Source organism: Rhea americana, unplaced genomic scaffold (assembly GCF_003343005.1).
Source record: "Rhea americana isolate MKP2758 unplaced genomic scaffold, rheAme1 scaffold_18, whole genome shotgun sequence".
Taxonomy (NCBI): domain Eukaryota; kingdom Metazoa; phylum Chordata; class Aves; order Rheiformes; family Rheidae; genus Rhea; species Rhea americana.
Genome location: NW_028185927.1, coordinates 3515624 through 3537537, shown reverse-complemented (window position 1 = coordinate 3537537; position 21914 = coordinate 3515624). Strand labels below are relative to the sequence as shown.

Here is a 21914-nt window from a genome sequence, read left to right as displayed (position 1 = left end):
TCAGTGAGGCTGAATTCTGCGTCAATCTATCCTTACTTTGCTGAAGCCAATGTTATTTAAAACTTGTATCTATCAAAAATTCACAGATAGGAAGAAGGCACAACTCTCCTAATTTAGGAACTGTTCAATGAGTATCAGCATATGTAGCCCAGAAACTTGAAAGATGATAGAAGAAGCAGTTGCAGTGCTTTAACTTTTCTCATTAGCTACGGAAAGTCATTTCAGAACTATGCCCATTTTTTTGCAGATCTTAATTATGATCCCTGGCTATATAGATCTCTTGTTTTTACTGCATTCTTCGTTGCTCGCTCTGCCTACTCAGAAGTAGTAGTAGTATTAAAAAGAAATGCTCCAATGTGATCAGTTCATCTCAGCTGAATCAAACACAAATTAGATATACATTTTAAGCATGTGTAACAAGTAATATTTAGACCAATAACTGCTTGACCTCTGTTTTCACGCAGAAATTGAACAGCATGTTATACTTGCTCCCAAGCATGTAACTTTTTCCCACCATAAGATAAGCAGATTTTTTATTTCTCATCAAAAAACCCAACTTCCTGATAGTGGTAAAGCATTGTTAAATTTTGAAATAAATTAGCTGAGCTTAAAAGAATACCTTCTGCTCATTTATTCTAGAGGTGTAGCCCTTGTATCCTTGCTTACTAGAGGACATCACAAGCCCCATTTTTCCTCTGCAAAGGGGATAGTATTGATCTCCTCTTCAGCTTTTAGCAACGACCCTCCTGCTTTATTTACCCCTTAGCATCATACAAGCTGCCTCTCAGTATTTGCAAGGCAAGCTCCTCATCCTCCTGCAAATCCCATCCTCACATTTTCCGAAGTAAAAAACAAAAGCAATGGTTAAAAATCTTGTTTGTTGTGATCGTATTTTTCATGCTGAGCTGTAATTCAGGCGCTCCGGTYTTCTACCAGCGTCCCTCCACCTCAGGCACCTGCCGCTTGTGACCTGCAAGCTCTTCGGGCCAGGCGCTGTTTCTGTGCTAAGGTCTACCAGGTATCCAGCAGCTCACAAACCTCGCTGGGCGCTGCTGGTATTTAAATGCACGAATAAGCAGCGGTAACGGGGATTTCCGAGGTCTCTCGGGGGAGACGCAGGCGGCAGCACACCGCCCTCCCGGCTTTGCCTCCTGCCGGGAAGCCTCACCCGAAGCCGCAGGTTCCCAGCGGCGGCTACGACCTGTAGCCCAGGGGTGAAGGTTTGCGGGGGGGAGGCGAGCGGCGCCCGCCCGCCTTACGCCGCAGGGAGCCGCCCTCGCTAACCCGGAACGGATACGGGCCGGGAGCCGCCGCCGCTGCGCCGCGGGCCCGGCCCGGCCCGCTCCGCCCCGCCCTGCCCGTCATGGCGGCGGCGGCGCGGGCCCGAGCGCTGCTGCAGCAGTGCGCGTCCGCCCGGCTGCAGGTGAAGCCGCCCGAGCCCGGCGCCGCGGCCGAGTGGGTGGAGGTAACGCGCGGCGCGGCCGCCCCCGCGCTGGGCCCCGCGGCGGGCTGAGGGGGGTGCGCGGGGCCGGCTCCGGACCGCTGCCGCGCTCTTAGCGGCGGTCTTCCTTCAGGTGAAAAGCAAAGTGCTGCAGGCAAAGAATAAGTCTTAATTTGAACCAGAGCATAGTGGAAGATTTCTTGAGGTGTCCGGATTTTTTTTTTCCTGAGACTTGGTTTTATTTTGTTCTATTCTGGGCAAACATACAGTGTTTTTTAATTTCATAATCTGAATGGTCTTATGAAATAACTTTTAATTGTTTGTCAGCATAACATTGATAGCAAATTGCTACTTTGGCAACTAAAAATCTAAAACTGCCTCCACGTTTGTGCTTCGCTGACTGCGRCACTGCACCCCTAAAGCAGTAGGCCGGGTAGAGCAACGCAGCCGTGGCAGCAGCAGTTCCCTTCTCAGAGCACCTGCGATCCCCAAACTGGAATTGGGGATGTAGACCATCACAGAGTTGAGGGAGACATCACGATTTCTGCCCTTCTTCTCCCAGAGCCGTGTGGCGGAGCGGGTAGCGAGGTCTCCAGACCGTTAGAGCTACCTGCCGTCCGCACCGCCGAGGGCGGCTTTCCCTGCGAGAAGGCTGGCTTCTTTAAAAGTTCTAGTACGTTTAAAGGACTTGTAAGTTTGTTCAACAAATATAAAGGAAGTTTTTTTTTTTTAAAAAAAAGTGTACTTATCCATGTTTTCCCACAGTTTCTCTTTCATGTTGCTCTTAAAATGTTTCTTCCTTGATCAGAAGAGGCAGATGGATGCACCAGAWCCAGTTTCTGCAACGTTGTCTGGGAAAACGCAACTTTTTGCTCACAGAAAATGTGTGCCATGTCACTGATGCTATACCTGGTTGAAGTGCATCTCTGTGTGTTGCACTGTAATAATGGCCTCTCAACGTAAGGAACACAGTGAAAGTTGCTCAGCGCTGCGTAAATTAATTTTCAGAAAAATATCCTATTTCTAGCTTGTGAATCTTGGAAGTAATTGTAGTTCTAGTAGATAAAAGCAGGAATGTCATTGTGCCAGCTGTCCTTTAAACCRTTAGAAAAAAGGGCATATGGTTTTCTCTATACATATTATTACTAAATCTATTATAAGGAAGTTATGCTGTTTAAATCTTTTATTTGAAGTTTTAAATGTCTTAACCAAAATCATTGGAAAAGTAATAGCAGTAAAGGAATCTGTAGGAGATCTGGCCAATCTAAGCAGCAGATATCTCCCAGACACAAAACTTAATATATTGTCTTATGAGTTTTCTCAGGATACTTTGACTTTCTAAGAGAAGCCTGGTATAGCAAGAGCTAGTTACCCTGCAGCAAAAAAAATCTATGGAAAGTTCATAGTTTCTTTAGCATGACCTCTTTAGAGGTAACTGAAACGAATCTTTGCCTCTGATGTTTTTTGCTGGTTAATGTTACTTTCTCTATATGCTTACCCATATAAAAATAAAGAAATACCGGCTTCATAAACCACTATTTACATAAGCTAATGTGTGCCTGGTATTTCAGAACAACTTAAAAGTAGGTCATCACCTTGAGGATTTCTAATGTACTATATATAGTGCATAATGTAGGTGGCCTGGAATAGCTTCTGGGCTTTAAAAGACTTCTGTAGGTACTTTGTGAACTTTAGACCTGGTGTTCTTTATCTGGAAAAGGAAATTTGGAGTGTACATCTTATCTATTCATGAATAACTGTTCTTCATTATGCTTTTATGATAGAATTTTTCTGACTGTAGAGAATTCTAACAATGGAATACCTTGTTTATGGAGAAACATAAGTTGGAGGGCATCCATCTAATATTTACATATATAACAAGATATTTGGGTTGAAAGAAGAATAAGAATTCTCCTTTTGAATATTGAGGACAAAATAAGAGATTTGATGTATTCCACAGCTATAGAAGAAAAGAAAATACAAATACTCAGCTAAAAAATATAAGTACCTAGACTAGATGTAATGAAAACTCTCTCTCCCTTATTTCCCCAGGTTCCACTTCTGCTTAAGATACAAAAAAGAGATGCAAAATACCAGGTTCAGACTTATTCTGTGATCTGTGGTAGATTATGTAATCTCTTTGCTGCAACTGAATCTATGAAATACAAATAAATCTTCTCACAGTGTAGTGAATCTGAACTTGAAATGGGAATGTCAAAGAATAATTTATGCAAGTTTCACAGACTGGCTTCGTAAGCCTGTGGTGCAAAGTGTCTCCATTTTCATTATCAATTGCACTATCTTTTTCTGAAAAAAAATGTAGAATTCATTTTGCAGAATATATTTGTTTTGCTAATTAAATCCTGCAAAATTCAGAGTAATGCAGCTGGGGGGGGGAGTTGTTTATTTTTCCTATTTAAGAGCTAAAAAGGAGTATTTGGAAGCAGCATTGCTAAGACTGACTGTATGGCTTTAGGGGCTCAGTACTTGAATGGTTGATGTTGCAGGTTGCCTGATCTGACCATTGGGACAGTTGTGTAGTAGAATGCCTATGGTGCAAAGTGATGTGCTTTGCTGGCTTATTTACACAGGCATTTTACTGATTATAGAACAGTTTCCCAGCCCAACTACCTGCCTGTCACTAAGTTCCTTGCAGTGGTTGTCTCTGTGTCATCCTGTTGAATTTAAAACCTTGCTTTATTTTGTCTTGTAGATTTGATTGCTTACAGAGGACCTTTACAAATGGCAATCTTTTTGTTTTGTTTGAAGGGTTTAAACATTTCATTTTTTTTACACYGGAAAAATGTCTTATGATGCCTGAAACTACTGAAACTATCTGAGGACTGAGATGTATTATTAGTTTAGCTACTTGAAGTAGTTCTTGGTTTTGCATCATTTATTCAATTAAGAAATTACAGAACAAAAAATGTAATGTATAACAGGAATGTATCATTGAAAATAGTGGTACAGAAGGTCATAAACCTGCAATATTGAGGCATCCTCTTGTAGCTTTTACTTGTAGTTCTGAACTCCAGATGTTTTTTTTTCCTTTAATCTAATGTCTTTCTAATTGCTTTGAGACTCTGAACGCAATATAGATGTCTTATCTTGTGATAAAAATGTATTGAAAAATAGACATCAAATAATGAGAGAGACTTAAAAATAATACATGTTTTTACTTTACCTATCTGCCTTTAGAACTTTTAAATGATGGTTGGTTTACCTTTTTGTTTTCTTAATTGAGCTTCTGGCAGAATATTGTTTTTTCCATGTGAGACTGTTTGAAAAATACTGAATATCACAAGTCTCAGAGTTAGAATGAGCATCTGTGTTGTGTGCTCTGGTGTAGTCGCCTCTAAATGTAGAGGTCAGATATATAGGTCATAAATTTATTTTGAGTATTTTGTCACAAACTATAAATAGATATATATGCATATTTATTTTCCTGATATCCTAATGCTGGCCTGTTTCTGAGAGTAGCCCAACATGTATGGATGACTAACTTTTGACAGCTTATATCTCTCTCCCTCATTTGAACAGATAGTTCGAAATGTTAGTTGAGGTTCAGGCCATCTAATTTCTTTGTTTATGAAATATAGAACCAGTCATTTGGGAACCTGCATGATATTCTGYAGTGGTCAAAATAAGCTTTTGAAAAGAGCCATTTATAGCTTTCAAAAGAATCCCAGCATGTGATTGTTTTGCTACATCTCTCATTCATTCTGAGTGCTCAGAAGAGCATTCTCTTTTCAGAAGTTAGTAAATAGAAAAATAGTTGAAGCTGTAGTTTTTTCAGTCATTGCCTTGAGCATTCTGCTGAATCTCTACAATAACAAAGGGAGAAAGCCTCATGCGTATAGTTAAGCACTATTTCTATATCAGAAACTTATCTTTTTAACACAAGGAAGAAAGTGAGAAAAAAAATGAAAAAGATATTTGTAAGAAACCATTCACATTTCTTATCCTTTTGCTTTGATAACATCAATATGAATGAATCCTTCCTGCCCCAATATAGTTAGCATCTCCAAACCAGTATTTTATAGTTACTGTAAGCTGACATTTGTTTCTTTTTCCTCTGAAAATATAAGCATAGTTCCTCCTGACAAAGCAGTTAGGTTTTTTTGTATATTGTATGCCTGTGGGCACGCAAGTGTTGTTGTTTGCTTCAATCATACTCTTAAATTCTGGTAAATCTTTTTTCCTGACAGCTGAAGAAGTCAAACCATTCAAGTATACTTGTGGGTGACACATAATCACTGTTGGCTGCAGATCCTATCAGTTTCTCTTAATAAATTATTGGTTGTTGCATATGTATTCTTTGTGAACTGAACGAGAGTAGAAGAGCTACAGAAGAATTGCCCTATGCATCTCCTCTAGACAGATCTAATTCCTTACTCAAACAGACAGTTCTTATAAATAGTCTTTCTGAATAAAGTCTAAAGAARTAGTGTATCTTTAGTCTGTAGAAGTCAGGGGAAAATTCCTACTTTACCATAAAATGTTTCACCCAAACTGATAATATTCTTAATACATTTATAATATTTTGAACACCTTCATAATGTTATTGATGATCATATTTAAATCTGTGATTAACAGACTGTTTTTTCCAACAGTCCTGTACCAGTRTATTTTTAGTATCAAAATATATTCAGTTTACTGACAAGTCTTATGCTATTTTTCATATTTCATAATTGGAAGTAAATTCCTAATTCACACACAAATTATTTTACCTGAAGGTTTAATAAGAAAAAGGTTTAAATTATTTCCTGTTCTGGATTTAAGTAATWTAATTCATCTTGTTTCTGCTTTTAATTGGCTATGTTAGTACTGCATTGTAAGTTCCAACTAAATTTGCCTTCCCATGGAGCTAATGAATTGGTTTAATTGTATGTAGAAGCACTGTGCAGATAATCAGTATATACCTCGTTAGTCTCTACTGCAGAGTCTGTAGACTTGATGTCTGAAGCTGTAGTAAATAACTGCAAGTGCTCTTTGTAAAATAAAGTTTGTAGAACTTTATTTTCCTGTTAGTTTGTCTTTTTGATGCTAAGAGTATGTGGTGGACAATGAGAAATGTTGATACRCTTATGTGAAATCTTTTGTAGATCCAGAGAGGGCTTGTTATCTACATATGCTTCTTCAAAGGTGCTGATGAAGATCTTGTTCCAAAAATTGGTATGATATATTCCTTCTTACAAATTCTTGTATTGTTTKAAGGAGAATTAAGAAAAGTGGTTGAAAAAGAGAAGGTAGCCACTGTTAGGACTAAAATAAATGAAAAACCTTCCTATRGAATCATTCCAAATCAAAGAACTGGCTGAAAGAAGAGTTTGGTTGTTCTTATTTCATTTGGCAGTTTTCCATATCTTTCTTTCTGTCCATTTGCTAATGATTGACCTGCTACAAAATCAGTTCACACTGAATGTTCATGRTAACATTCCAGGAAATAGAAAAGATGTTGCACCTACCCTTTGGCAYATTGCATGTATCAGCCAATAGATTCAGTCCAGGACTGAGCTCAACTTAAGGAAACCTGCTTTCAAGTAATGTTTGCTTGATTTACGAAATATTTAATTCTGATCTTGCTGTATGTGTAGTATTCTGAAAACTATAGCCAGCAGAGGGAGTYGGGTGGTTAATTAGTGTCCTTCCCATCTTGTTTCAGAGGTGCAATATAYATTGTTAGTCATTCAAGTGCAGTTTTCCAGATCAAAAGTAATAAAAGCAGCATCCATAGTTCTTTCCTTCTTCCCACTACCCATTTTAACATTTACATCAATGTGGAGAAGGTGCTGTGAATAAGACCGAGTGGTAGTGATTTTTCTCAGCTTTCATGCAGTGTGGCTTTGGGGATTTATTTATTTATTTATTTATTTTTTAATTTCTTCCCCCTCCTTCCATCCATTAGCAATGCTGAATCACCTGGGAAATTCAATGATCCCATGTATTTTGCACAAAAGTGTTCCTTTTCTTTGTGGTTTGTTGATACTAGTAGCTTTGCAAAAGATCATGCAGCAATAGTCTATTTCAAGCTACTTGCTGGGACCAGCAGAAAGTCCTGGCAATGCACAAGCGCAGGYGCTACTGCAGGTGCTGAGAGCAGCTTCTCCGGGATACCGTCTCAGTCTTGGAGGGCATAGTCATTGTGATGCTAAACTAAGTTGAAATCTTTGGGTATATTTAAACACAACATGATATGAAAGTGGATATTGTGCTTGTGAGAGTTTCATTAGGATGTTACTTGAAAATAATGACCTTCCAGCTGTGTGACCGATGAAATAGGGCAGAAAAGGAAAGCTCTGATTCCTATTAGGAGATTCATCCACCACCATCACTGTTAACTGTCTGTCTTAAGGGATATTTTTCCTAAATATATTTTGAAACTGATTAAATGAGGCTTTGTTGTTGTTGTTCCTGAATCATAACTCTTTTTGCTTCAGATAATATTCCCTCATTAAACTTCCATGGGTTCAGAGAGATCTCTGAGAGATCTCTGACCTTCATYCTTCCGTTTTCTCTCAAAAGAAAAGCTGAGACCTGCACATTGCTAAGTGTAATCCTGAAGGGTAGTCCAGTTCAGACTGAGCTGCTGAGCCTCTCATATGACACTGTTCATACTGTCCACTTCAGCAGAATCATTTGGGTTTTTGATACTGCTACAGTCTATTATAACTAGAATTAAAGGAAATTCAGGACAGAAACTTTCCTAAAGCATATTAAAAATTTTCTATCCTCCTACCATGTGTAGTGTGGTCCAAATGTTGCTTGTTTGAGCATCAGACTCACGTCAGAGTCACTGCTTGGATCGTAGGTTTCTGCAGGGCGCTTCTGCTAGAATAAAGTTCAGAATTTTAGATAGCCAACCAGTTCCCCCCCAAAACCAGCTGTTTAGACATATTACAGTAATACRATCTTTCACATTCTTCAAAATAATTCAGAAATCTTAGTCTGTTAATAATATTGACTGTCCATGTTTTGTCTCATTAATAATCAGCTTCTTTTCTCTTTTCGAGTATTTTATACAACTACACTAAGTAATTTGATTATTAGGGTTCAGATATAGAACTGACAGTATTTCAAATGTTTTACTTAAATAGTTTGACATGCATCTCAATATCCGTTACATCTCACTTTATGTTGTTATATTGTCTCATTTATTTTTGTTACACTAATTGTTGTTTTATTTCTATTTGCAGTCAATATGCTGTTGAATGTTCAGTTAAGTGAAAGTGAAAGTGGCAAGTACGTTTCTATTCTCGATTTACCCGGCAGTGTGCTCATCATACCTCAAGCTACACTAGGTGGTAAACTGAAGGGAAAAAAGATGCAGTACCACACCAACATTGAAAAAGAAAAAGGGCTGGAACTTTATTCTCAGTTTGTGACTCTGTGTGAAAAAGAAGTGGCTGCCAATGCCAAATGCACAGAAGCAGGTGTTCTTGTTAAGCATGGCACATATGGAAACAGACAGGTGTTAAAACTGGATACAAATGGACCTTTCACTCATCTGATTGAATTTTGAAAAAATAAATGATATCCTGGATACAGTATTGGCTCACTTTTTTTTTTTTTTCATTTCTAAGCATTAATGCAGTTACATGGGTTGGGTACGGTGTAAGAAAGACTTTCATTCATTTATACTAGTGTCACGAATCACATTAAATATAAGGATTTCTGAGACTGTTTTGCAATAATGTGTGTTTTACATCCATCTTCACGTGATGTATGTTCAAAATAATTGTTAAAACTTATCCAAAGAAAACATCTAACACAAGGGATTTTTACAAAAATTTTATTAATCGGGGTGTTACTTATGTTGGTTACTTTAAAATAATGACAAAGGTATTGCATGTAAACTACACCTAGGGAAGTGAAGTTTATAGATTACAAAAAAATGCTGTGGGTATGATTCTGTTTCCTGAATTCCTGAGTCAGCCACTTACTTTTTGTCCTTCTGTTTCTCATCTATAAAGCAGAAATATTTTCTACATCACAAAGATACTGGAAGCAAAAATTCACTGAATTTTTAGCTTCTTGGATAGTAGGTGCTATATAATACAGGCTGCCTCCCTCATCCACAGTTTGCAGGAGTGAGATGCTTTTAGGCAGTGCTAGAATTGAACATAGTGTATACCTCCACTCACAGAGTAAGAAATAGGGAGGCACATTAGAGACTAAAGTCAAGGAAGTACCGAACTGCTTTCTCAAGGTTTGCTCCCTGAGTCTCTGCATGTTGCTGGCTGTTTGTTGTAACTTAGTCCGTGTTTTGGTTTCCTTGGTCTTGTTGTGTATTCATTTCTTTCATAATGTAGTTTCAGGAAAAGGACTAAAATATTAAATGAAAACAAAAATAAAAATGGGTATGACATACGCTGCCATCTCGTTTTTCTCTCTGCCTGCCTGAATTCCTTCCCTTTACCTTTCTACTGAGTCTGTAAAGCAAGAGACTAGTTTATATTCCTTATGTATCGTGACAAGACCACAGCAGAGAAATTATTTCACGTATATTTAGCTCTTCTCTGATAGGAGATGCTGCTGGAAACAAAATAGCTGGATCATGTGTCCTGCAGATTCTGATAAGCCCTAAATTTTTATGTAAAGTACTGGCCTGTTTTCTGTTTCCTTATGTAATCTTAAATTSTGAATCAGTATTTACAAATATTCTGTCCCAACCTTTAATAAAAATAATTGAATGTATTATCTGCAGGCTCAAAGTATATCATGAGAATCATATTTTTGAACAGATAAAAAGCTCTTAGTTTTTGCTACAAGAGTGTAGTAGGATTTTTCATACTGTAATGTACAGTTAGTAACTTTGAAATACTTAAAGATGCTGAATTCCTGGCAATTGATATTCTTATAGTTGAAAAAAACTATTCACATAAATGGTCTGGAAATAGTAGCTAGGTCCCAAATTACATATTTATTCATTAATAGTTAACAGTTATGACAGATACAATATGAATCATGTGCCAAGTTCTTACTAGAGACATTTAAATAAGATTGTACTGGTGTTAATAACTAATACAAATTCATCCTGATTTTGTCTGCTTGGAAAAAAATATGTTCTTCTTTCTACTGTAGGTCAAATCCTGAAATATCTTGAGAAATAACACTTTTCACTGACCTTAGAGGAGTTGCAGGTATTCAGTAGATCTCAAGAACAGATCCTTTGAGGTCTATCAGAAAATCTGCAGGTTTTTTTGTTTTTTGTTTTTTGTGTTTTTTTTTTTTTTTTTTTTTTTTCTCCTGGCTCTTCTGGAACTGTCGAAAGATCTTTGGAAACCAAGACACTCTCCTCTTTATTTATTCTCTCCTCCTCCCCCCTCCTCCCCCTTCTCTTTATTTCAAGTACTCTAAAATTTCAGAGGCGATGAGGTTGAAAATAGTGTAAAACAGACTTTAGACTGACCTCTACCTTGAATTGATGTCACTTATAAAAAAAAGATACATGAAGTTATCATATATAAAATAGGTATTTCAGTAGTTCTTAGGATAAGACAAAACTCTTGAATTTCTGTAAACACAGAGTGGCATCTTTGTGTATTTACTTATCTGCCAGTTTTAGATGTATTTGTTTATCTATCTTGGGATAATAATTTCTGCAATCTTTTGCTACAGCAAAGATTGGCAGCTTGTTGAATGATGAGCCCTTTATATTGCTTTATTTATATTTATTATTGATTTGTGATCCATTTACTGAAAGAAGTCACTTCTGAATAATGTGGTGGACCATACTGATGAAAAATTAATTAAAATTATTTTTCAAAGCCAAATGCTCATATCTTTCTGACATAAATATATGCCTTAAACAGATGATGTGACACTGCTTTAAATAGCTTTTGTTCTATGACTAGACTAAAATTCAAATAATTTTCCTGCTCYACATTTAGAGAGTATCTGTTGGGTGATACTCTGATTTCCTTGAAATAAACTGAAAAATCAGAAGGAGTCCTTATGTTAATTTAGTCTGGCCTCCCCTCCAGAGAAGGACCCAACTATCACACAAGAATTCTTAGATCAGGTCTTTAGTAACTAATTTGCAGCGTACACACCCAGTGAACATGCATGGACTATGGACTGTGCTCATAAAACTAACGAGTTCAGGTGCAATAGCTTATTGTCTAGTCAGCAGTACTCCTGCTTCCTTCCCATGCCCTTTGTAGACATCTTTACCTCTGCTGTTACACAGAGTAAGCAACATGTAAATATTAGTCCAAAATTGCAGGGTAATAAACATCTCTTCTTGTGCTTATTCTCTCTGAAAATCTATTGCACAGTGAGTTTGTCTTCAMCAAAGTACAGTTAAACAAACCTTACTTTTTCTTTGTATAATCTGGGATTTGGTTTGCTGTTTGCAGCAAAGCTCTCAAAATATGTAGCATTTTACCTGATTGCCTTAAGCAGGTGCCCATGGATTGTTTTACTTGTATRATTTACTACCTTTGCTCTTTAAAACAGAATAGGTATGCAGATGTCCATCCAAATTCGAAAACTTAGATTTTGAAGTCTCTGAATTTGGCACATAGGCCATCTTAATGTTCTTTTTTTGCAGCTTGTATTGGGGCCTCTATGGCACCATGCAGCTCTGTAGTCCAGTAATACAGTATTGCTATTAACAGGCCAAAGATTTGTCCCAAATTTGCAAGGCCTCAGAATTGAGGCTTATCAGAGTTGCTTTGTCTGGACTTTTCTTGACCTTCCTGGAGCCTTGMTTTTACTTGTTTTAGTTGTAACAACAATTTTTCTAAGGACAGGTGACTAAAGCTCTTGTTTCAGTTTTGCTTTGTGTGGTATAACCACAGTTTTTATATAGTAACAAGTAGTTGTATAAAATGTCTCAGTTGTCATCTAATAAATGGGCCCTTAGCAGATTGCCACTTAAGACTGCATATTCAGGAAAACAATGACTCGCTGTGTTAGTGCATCGCGTAGCACAATGAGATCTGACTAGATCCACAAGCTGCTTTGTCAATGAAGTCAAGATCACAGTAGGTAGACAAGAGCAGAAAACCGAGCTGCTCTCTTAAACTCTATCTTGGGAAAAGATCTCCCAAAATCTGAGAATCTCTCTTATCAATTTAGTGAATTTGATGTTTTATTCCTTTATATTTCCRTGAAGTTCTTAGAAGGCAACTAAGAATTTGGAAATCACTGCAATATGTCAAGAACTGTGCTGCTAGAAGTGCTATGCAACTGCAGCTAAACAGTATATGGCTAAAATGGTATACGYAGACAACAGAAAGAAGCAGCAGTTWTAACTGCCTGAATAGTATGAAAGTATTGCAAATTTTCTATTTTAACTAGCACTGTCCACTAGTCCAATTACTTGCCAGTGTGTGGCTTTGGGCAAAGCAATTTTCTGCTCCACTTTTTCCAACTGYAAGATGAAACTAGAATGAAAAGAAGAAAGGAGGGTTTAAAATCAGTGCTCTTTTTCTTTTTTACTAAAGGCAGAAAATCACTTCTTTTTGYTTTGGAATGCAGGTGCTAGAGCTGCATGAGTTTGCCTTTTACTCCCTTCTACCTTAGCTTCTGCCTCACAAATGTGTTTTGAGCTAATGTCCACAGACAACTTTGAGTACCTCAAATGAACAGTGTTTTATCACTACAAAAAGCATTCTATTATTTCTAAAATAGGAATGACATACACAGTATGGAAAAACAAATATATAGCATTCCTSTCACACTCTAGTTCATATATATTTGTGCATCTCTTTACTGTAAATTTAAGATTGCTTTCTATTCACTTTAATTACATTTGCCTGTGTAAGTGTCACAGTATGTGCTCTATTAGGTCAGTATGTCCTAAAAATGTGCAGGCAAAGAGCTTAGGCTCTTTAAATGTACTGCAACATAGGTTTGGATTAACAGTGAAAGGAAGGGGTTCTTGGGAGGCCTTAATAGTCAGTTGGATATCCGTATCTGGATCTCAGTAATGTGCAGTTTATTCTTTTCAGAATACTTTATCCAAGATTATTCAGTCATTTAATTTAAAATTGTCAGGAATATGCTACAGCAGTTCTAGAAATGAACATGTTATAACACTTCTAGGCAGATTAATGACTTTATTCATACTAAAACCAAATGTGACTTGTCTGTTCCTAATGGTGTAGCTGTTTGTAGAATCAGGCCTTAATGGCATGAATCAGTACTTACGTGGGTATACTGACTGGATAATTTAATACAATTTCAAAAATAAAGATAAATGTTTAACATCATAATTAGCTTTGTGCAGTGGCAGTATYGTAGCCAATGAGGTTAATTTGAGACGCAGTTATTGCTAATTTGGGAACTCAGCTGCATAATTTGTGGTAGTGGGGAACTGTGTTCGCACTCTCCCCTGTAAATATCTTTTTTTTTCATTTTTTTTCTTTCTTTTTCTTTTTTTTTTTAAAGACCAGCCCTCAGGAATCCCAGACCCTAGAGCCCATGAAGGAAGTCTGGAGAAAGGCAGACTTCCCCTTGATTGAGAAGGATTGRGTTAGAGATCATTTAGGAAAACTTGACATCCACAAGTCCATGGGCCCTGATGGGATGTACCTGCAAGTGCTAAGGGAGCTGGCAGACATCATTGCTAKGCCGCTCAATCATCTTTGAAAGGTTGTGGAGAACAGGAGAAGTGCCTGAGGTTTGGAAGAAGGCTAATGTCACTCCAGTCTTCAAATAGAGCAAGAAGGTAGAATCCAGGGAACTACAGGCCAGGCAGTCTCACTTAGATCCCTAGAAAAGTGATGGAACAGCTCATCCTGGATGCCAGCTCTAAGCATGTGATGGATGAGAAGGTGATCGGGTGTAGACAGCATGGATTCACCATGAAGAAATCATGCTTAACCAGCCTGGTAGCCTTCTATGATAGGATGACTAGCTGTGGATAGCAGTGGGTATTGTCTATCTTGACTTCAGAAAGGCTTCTGACACTGCCTCCCACAACATCCTCATAGGCAGACTCAATGAGGTGCATTGAGAACTGGCTGAAAGGCAGAGTTCAGCGGGTTGTGCTCAGTGGCACAAAGTCTGGCTGGAGGCCTGTAGCTAGCAGTGTAGCCCAGGAGTCAGTACAGGGTCCAGTATTGTTAACTTCTTCATCGGTGACCTGGATGAARGGACAAAATGCCCCCTCAGCAAATTTGCTGACAATATAAAACTGGGAGGAGTGGCCAATGTGCCAGAAGGCTGTGCTGCCATTCAGAGGGATCTCGACAGGCTGGAGAGATTGGCAAAGAGGATCCTCATGAAGTTCAACAAAGGCATGCACCGGGTCCTTCAYCTATGGAGGAATAACATCAGTACAGGCTGGGGTCTGACCTGCTGGAAAGCAGCTCCCCAGAGAAAGACCTGGGGTTCCTGGTGGACAATTATTTGACCATGAGCCAGYGATGTGCCCTTGTAGCCAAGAAGGCCAATGGTATCCTGGGCTGCATTAGGAAGAGTGTTGCCAGCAGGTCAAAGGAAGTAATCCTCGTTCTCTRCTGGAACAAGTTACCCAGAGAAGTTGTGGAGTCTCCTTCCTTGGAGATACTCAAAACCTCCCTGGACGTGATCCTGTGCAATGTGCTCTAGGCGACCCTGCCTGAGCAGGGGGTTGGACTAGATGATCTCCTAAGGTCCCTTCCAACCTCAAACATTCTGTGATAATTAATATAAGACGTTCCTTTCTACTGATTTTAAAATATGATGTAATTTAATTTTGTTTGCTCTATTATTATTTGGTGATGTTTCACCTGCTTTAGATCAAGCCCCTAGTCCTGTGACTCTTACTCATGCATACATAGTCCTACTGCATTCAAAGGAATACATTCTTTCCTGTTTCAGTAGAGTCACCAAGGATTATACAGCTATAAATAAGAAAATATTTAGCTCAGAGGCATACAAGATTGTGTGGATATTCTACTACGACTGAAATTTGTATGGCAGAACTGTCAAGTCACTTTATCAAAACAGGCTAACTAATGAGAAGACTAATCAGTAGTTCTGTGCATTGCAATTATTTGCCAGTTGCTTATTTTATTAACTAATTTGCTGTTGAAACTCAGTSAGGACTAATGGGAGAAGGCAGAAATGAATTAATATACAATGGATACGTTTAATAATCCTATTTTTGTCTGTGTTAGAACCAAACACTATAAACTTGTATACAAGAATATTTTTTATTTCAGAGTGATGAGAGTAAAGACAAAAGTGATGTGTTACTACTGAAGTAGATGCTAACTTGAATCAGTGCATGGTTAACACTGTTGAGCAATCTAGGGGAGAAAAATCATATTAAATAATCCTGATTAGCTATAAATCCAATAATCGTTATGGATTCTTGCCTTCATCAAGTACTGCTAGCACAAAGCAAACCTAAAGCTGATGTACACAGAGATGGAAGAAGCACTCAGCATTAGTATTCTTCATTATTTCAAACTAATTAGTATCAGTTTGGCATTAAAACAGCATTACTTAGGGTCAATATCAATAACTTTGGGGGCTGAGAATCATTATTGGAAAGAACTGGGCAAGACTGTCTCTGTTACTGAGTGATGTTTTGTCTTGCCCTATGCTTACGTAACATTTAGCGTTATGTGGTATATAAATCCTGAATGGGGTCTGTTACCACAGCACACTAAATAATAGTAATAACAACAACTACCACCTTTAAAAAATATCCTAGATGTGATTTTTTTCTTTGTTTCTGAGCTAACTACTATTCCCCCCTCACAAATATAAGAATAAACATTACCAGGTCTTTCTATTATTTCAGGTATGTCAGAAAGAGTCCCTCTTGTTTTTCTAGAGTTTATTACTAGAAATGTCATAGCATCTACAGTCTCCGAATATAAATTGTTTACTTGACCTTTCTCACAAGATGAATGGCAGACCACTTCATTTTGAGCAGCAGCAACTCATCTTCTGTTCCCAATGAGGTAAACTGAGCAAGTAACACTTTCCTGGGGGATAGACATTATTTTCAATACTGAGAGTTAACACTTTTATACTGRTAGGGGTTTGTAGAGCTGATTTTTGTGAAATATAGTATGTAAATAGTTTCTTACTTCACATATGAGGCACTTTTGTATTCTTCATTACCACATATATTTCCAAATCCTTTTTGTAAAGGATCATTGCAGCAACGCTCATGTTGCTGTATCACAATTTAGTAAAATTGAAGCAAATGTCCATATATGGTAATGCAGACTGGTACTCTTACATACGTAGCAAAAGATAATCAAGGTTCTGTGCGAATACTTTCTGAAATACATCATAGTGGTATGAACCACATGACAGAATACAGATGTTCTTTTAAAGACTACACTGTGTGTAAACTTTACATGGTGAATTTATTTGAAGATGAATTTACAAGCTTACATAAGGGCTTGACACAATTTCAGCTTCTACTCTTATGTATCCTTGCCACTATTCCCTTCTCACAAAGGCTTGCACCACTTCAAAGAAGATGGCCCCAGAGAACCTGGTTTGTGGAGAGAAATACTACGGTTTAACCAATATTGCACTCTTGGAATGCYAAAGACAAAAGATCATCTTTAAGATTTGTTGTCTAGCCAAACCTGGTCTTTGTTCTAGAAGGCATTATTTCTTCAYCAGCTCTGTAGCAGCAGCGAAGGTAGCAGAAATAAAACCTCCGTACTACCCAACTGAATGTTGCCAATAGAAATTAGACCTGATATTTGTTTTTCAATTTGCTCTACTAGGTAGTCTGGCAGAATACCAAGAAAAAAAAAAAAAAAAAAAAAAGGGGGGGGAGAGAGAGAGAGAGATGTCACTGGACATCAGCTACAACCCTACAAGATTACTGTTTGCTTGTTTATTTTTAGACAAAAGCTTGTTATATATATATTTTTTCCTTTATGAAGATGGAATTTCAACTTTGAAGATAAAATTCAGAGAAGAAAATCCCCTCAACAGMTCATTTTTCATAACCAATGAATTCACTTATGAAAATTTCCAAGAATGAAAGTCATTCCCTGTGATGTAGCAAAATCCTTCAGTTGGAATACCTATTCTGAACAAAATGTATTAGAAACACAGAAGACTCTATGTCTTAGGCATAGGTTTAATCCTTTTTGCTGCATAGCATAAATAAACAGGGTGATCATTCCCAGCCTTCTCGGAAGCCATAAAGCTACCACYGCTGCCTTCCACCTCTCCGGCCCCTACCTGTGGCACCGGGGTGGCTGCAGGACCGGGAAGCCCTCCCGGGGGTGGGGAGGAGGGGTGATGCGGGACGCGGCACTGCCTCAGGGGCTCTGAGGCGCCGTTGGCGCCGAGGGGCGGCGCGGGCCGCGCGCCGCGAGGGCCGTTGGCGCCGAGGCGCGGCGCGGACTCCCGCCGCCCCTTGGCGGCGCCCTGCGCTGGAGCCGCGCGCCTGCCTCGGCGGGCGCTCGATGGCTCCAGAGCCGATTGCGCAGCCCTGGGCCGCGGCCCCTCCCCGCCTCCCGCCCTCCCCTCCGCTCCCCGAGCCGGCGGGCGGCAGGAGGCCCCCGTCGCTTCGCCCTGCCCCGGAGGAAGGCGGAGGGAGCTGAGCGCCAGCGCCGCAGCCCCGGCGCGCCCTGCAGAGCGCCGCGGGCGGTCGCGGCGGGCAGCGTGGCGGCCAGGTACCGCGGGAGGAGGCGGAGAGCGCCTGTCCTGCGCCGCCAGCGGGCGGGGGGTGGCGGGTGCCGGAGCTCTCCCGCAGGGGTGAGAGGAGCGGGGCGCTGCGGGGGCAGCGGCGGCGGCCTGGCTTTTCTCCCCTCCGCCGCCGTCTCCCTCAGTGGGCGCCGGGGTGGGGAACGGGCCGCCCCTTGCCAGCACCCCAGGCTGCGGAGGAGGCTGCGCACCCGCGCCGTCCTCCCGCCAGGCGAGCGGGTGGTCGCCAGGGCGGAGGGAGGGCACGGAGGGACGAGCGGGCGCCCTGGCCGCCGCCTCCCGGCCCGCGGCGGGCGCGCCCCCGGGGCATAACGGCCGCGGCGAGCCGGGGACCTGGCGGAGGGGCTGCCCCAGGCTTGCGTGTGGAAAGCGCTCTCCCCCCGCTGGAGCCCTGGGCGTTTGTCAGCGAAACGGCCGCGGGGCTTCCCCGCTGGTCGAGCCGCCCCGGGGGAGGCTGCCGGGGGAGCGGGGCCGGGGCTCGTCCTGCCCGCCCGGCTCCTGCTTCTGCGGAGGCGGTTTTTACTCGGTGAAGGAGGAAGAGAAAGGTCCTTTCACGGAAAGGACGAGGAAGGCGAGTTACCCGCATTACTCCGTAGTTCTGTCTGGATGTCGCCTGCCGGGGTGGGAGCGGGCAGCCGATTCATTTGCATTTCGGCTGAAGCTGAAATAGGATGCGAAGTCGGTGAGGCTGGTAGAGATACCAAGACTGCAGGGAGGGATTTGGTATTAACTTGCAGTGAGTATGCAAAGTTTTAAGAGGATGCATTTTTTTTATTTCAGAATATTTTGAGGGAGGAGGTAGCAATATTGGAAATTCTAGTGTATAAAATATTTTTTGTAAGCATTGCATTTTGAATTCCTTGCCATCCAAATAGGACGACTAGCAAGTCTAAACAGTACAACTGATGGAGGTTTTGCATGAGTATTTAAAACCTGGCTGAAGCTGCATTAGCGCTATTTTTTTGGAACGAGGCAAAGAGAAACTAACAATTTTATTCAGAACGAGGTTAAAGTGTATAGAGATATGGAGGAGGAAGCCAGATAATGCTATAAAGTGAGTTTAGCTTTGTGTTGCTATGCATGAACTTTGATATTTTTGGAATTTTGTATTAATTACTGTTTCTTTAAGTCTGGATTTTCTTTTAAAATAGCTAAATGTTTATAACTGTGACCATGAATTGTAATAAACTTCTGTTTTAATCTTACATGTCAGAAATATGTCTTCACAACTAGTCATGTTCTATTGCATGTTTTGGTGTTTTCCTAAACTGTGTATTTCATCGTGATCTGTATTATAGTCACTTAACTCATATATGAAATGACAACCAAGACACCAAAGATAGATTACTTCTGGTTATGTATGGAAAGAGGTTTTTCCTGTTTCCTGATAGTTTGACATGATAAAAAGGAGGGGAGGAGGGAAGGGAAGCCAGTTTAGTGCTACAGTACTTTCAGTATATTAAAAACTTGTGTTTGATTCCAGAACAGAAGATTGTTTTGTTAAATTGTGAGTTAAATATCTGAGTTACTACTAGTTCATTAAGTTGTACCCCAACGTGTGAAGAGCTTTGTTAGGCAATGCAGGATGATATTGTATGGAAAAATTCAGCACCTCTTAATTGAGCAGAAGTTAGAAATATCTACTAACAAAAGTGTTTTCAGACTGTTTGTCCTATTCACTTTTTACCATTGTAGTTTTTAATGTCTTTAAGCAATTGGAACTTAAAGAAAGAAAAGTAAAGGTAGTATGTGAATATCTACATCACAAACCAAAAAAGCACGGATTCTTTATATACTTGTATTTGCTTTGAGCTGTTTTGGAGTTTTTCTGTGGGAAACAGACATCTAAAATATCGAGAGAATCAATCATCATGGGATTGTACATCAGTGGTTTATGCCCTGATAGTGCTTTGTGAGTCTGCCAGGCAGGACTCCTGCAGAGTCTGCACCTGTGAGGGGTTCTGTGTGGTGTATTTCAGTGCAGTTGACTCACTTTATCAGARTCAGACTTGACAGATATGCTACTATTTTTCTGACTACTAGAAGCATTTATTAATTTTCAATTTTTCAGGTTGCCTGTAAATAAATAATGATCTGAGGTCCTTGTAAAAGAGCCAAATATATTATTTCACTTAATATTTCAGAAATTAATCTAACCAATATTCAGTTGTGGGTGCTAAGGGCACGGAGAGTGCCAGTACTGCCTGCTGTGTAGTTCAGGAAATGGCTGTTTTTTATTTCTCAATAACTGAATGTAAATGTTTCTTTSTTTTTTGGAATAGTTTTCATCATGTAGAAATAAAGATTAAAGTGATGGTAAGAAGCTTGAAAAAAAAGGGACTCTATAAACACTATGAATGACTGTCTTTCAATATCTGAGTTTTCAAAAAAGTGTTGAATACTTTGCATGCCGAAAACAGATTTATTTCTGGGCACATTTCCCTTTTTTTTCCTTTTTTCCTGATTATGTCAATCTTTGTTCTCAAAACTTTACAGAAATTATTTAGTRTTTCTAGAGGACACTGTCTTGTCATTTCTTTCATACTTTCGTAAATGTGTATTGTGTTGTAATTCTTATTGATGTCATCTGCTTTATGTATGAGTGTTGTGAGTGCTCAAATTCTTTGTATGACTATTTTTTAAGAACAGCAACCACAAAACAAGGATTTCTATAGATTTAATTTTGATTCTTATTGTTATTAAGCTTTGATACTTTTTCAGATACTAGGTGATTCTTCTGAAATTTGGAATTCAGTAATAACTTTTGATATGTATTTTGCATCTGGCTAGGAAAATCAGGAGAATGGAATTGTTCCTAGGGGAATAAGTGAGTACTTTATATTAGCAAAACCGTTACACCAAAATACAGCCTTTTTGTTTTGCAACATAAATGAAAGTAGCTGAAAAATTAACAAGAATTCTGAGCAATCCAGTCCACATGGAATGTAGTCTGTTCATGGATGTGAGAATCGACTTGAATTACACCTTTGAGAAATACCTGCATGTATGCTGCCAAATATTCACTGATAAATAATTTTGCTGGGGMAACTTGCATTCTTCCAGAACACTGTTAAGTAATCAGCCTGAAATAGAGAAATCAGCCTGAAATACTGTTTCAGCATCTCTGGTTTCAGAAGTGTGGGTTTTTTTGTGGATATTTAATGCCTGATCTGTAATGTAAGGGTAGCCTGTCCCAGTCTGAAATCTTTATCAACAGTTAGGGAAAATGGATAGTGTTGTAATGATCWGCTATTTTTTGTTGTTGTTAGTCAAACACATTGTTATTAGCTGTTTGGAATAAGCACGTGACACAAATGTGTGTATGTCTTTATTTAAACTAGAAGATAGCTTAAGTTGTAGCGGAATTGAATGCCTTCACAATACAGAACATGTGTTAAAATATGAGTATTCAGCTGTGAGATTTACTTTCTCCTACAGGTTTTTCAAGTTAAAAAACTTAACTTAAAATCTGCAGTTAAGACTTAAATCAAAAAGAACTTTAAATCTTATAGTCTCGGACCTTCTCCTCCACGGCCTAACATTCTTTTTCTGCTTTGTGTTCTTATAGAGGCTTTCTCTGATAACCTGTTCTTTCAAATGGCTGTTGGTCATCACAATTCCATCCTCTCCGTGTTTGACTTTAGGTTTCCCACTGCTTACTGTAACATAATACTAAAGTTTCTGACATTCTTATGGCAGGATATTAATTTCAGATGAATAGCTATCAAATCAACTTAATGCCAGGGAGTAGCTTCATTCATATTGCTGAGACTCATTATTCATAAATTGAAGCATGTGTCCATGCACTTAAAGATCGGGTTTTTGTTTCATAACCACTTCATAG

The 21914-nt window shown here is 39.3% G+C and overlaps 2 protein-coding genes across 9 annotated transcripts in view; both read left to right on the top strand.

Annotated features, from left to right (window-relative positions):
* Positions 1-1332: 1332 nt before the first annotated feature.
* On the top strand, positions 1333-8989 carry DTD2 (D-aminoacyl-tRNA deacylase 2). Its single transcript, XM_085301678.1, has 3 exons — positions 1333-1465; positions 6547-6616; positions 8638-8989. Exons 1-3 carry the CDS (start codon positions 1364-1366, stop codon positions 8961-8963), a joined length of 498 nt encoding a protein of 165 aa, XP_085157804.1. The 5' UTR covers positions 1333-1363; the 3' UTR covers positions 8964-8989.
* An 8901-nt stretch (positions 8990-17890) lies between these two features.
* Positions 17891-21914, top strand: part of HEATR5A (HEAT repeat containing 5A) — a 73032-nt gene continuing 69008 nt past the window's right edge. For 5 of the 8 annotated variants that reach the window (XM_085301669.1, XM_085301675.1, XM_085301676.1 and 2 more), the window contains exon 1: positions 17891-18039. The gene's annotated coding sequence lies outside the window, so the exon portion shown is untranslated. Of the gene's footprint in view, positions 18040-18441; positions 18807-18945; positions 19125-21914 lie in introns of those variants that run through there. The other 3 variants (XM_085301671.1, XM_085301673.1, XM_085301672.1) reach the window with 3 other exon arrangements.

What these genes read in the sequence shown, in the direction of transcription:
- DTD2 (XM_085301678.1), top strand. Translation starts at nt 1,364, where the DNA reads ATGGCGGCGGCGGCGCGGGCCCGAGCGCTGCTGCAGCAGTGCGCGTCC. An exon ending in CCGCGGCCGAGTGGGTGGAG is followed by an intron (nt 1,466 to 6,546) that starts GTAACGCGCGGC and finishes AATCTTTTGTAG; the next exon opens with ATCCAGAGAGGGCTTGTTAT. An exon ending in AGATCTTGTTCCAAAAATTG is followed by an intron (nt 6,617 to 8,637) that starts GTATGATATATT and finishes TTCTATTTGCAG; the next exon opens with TCAATATGCTGTTGAATGTT.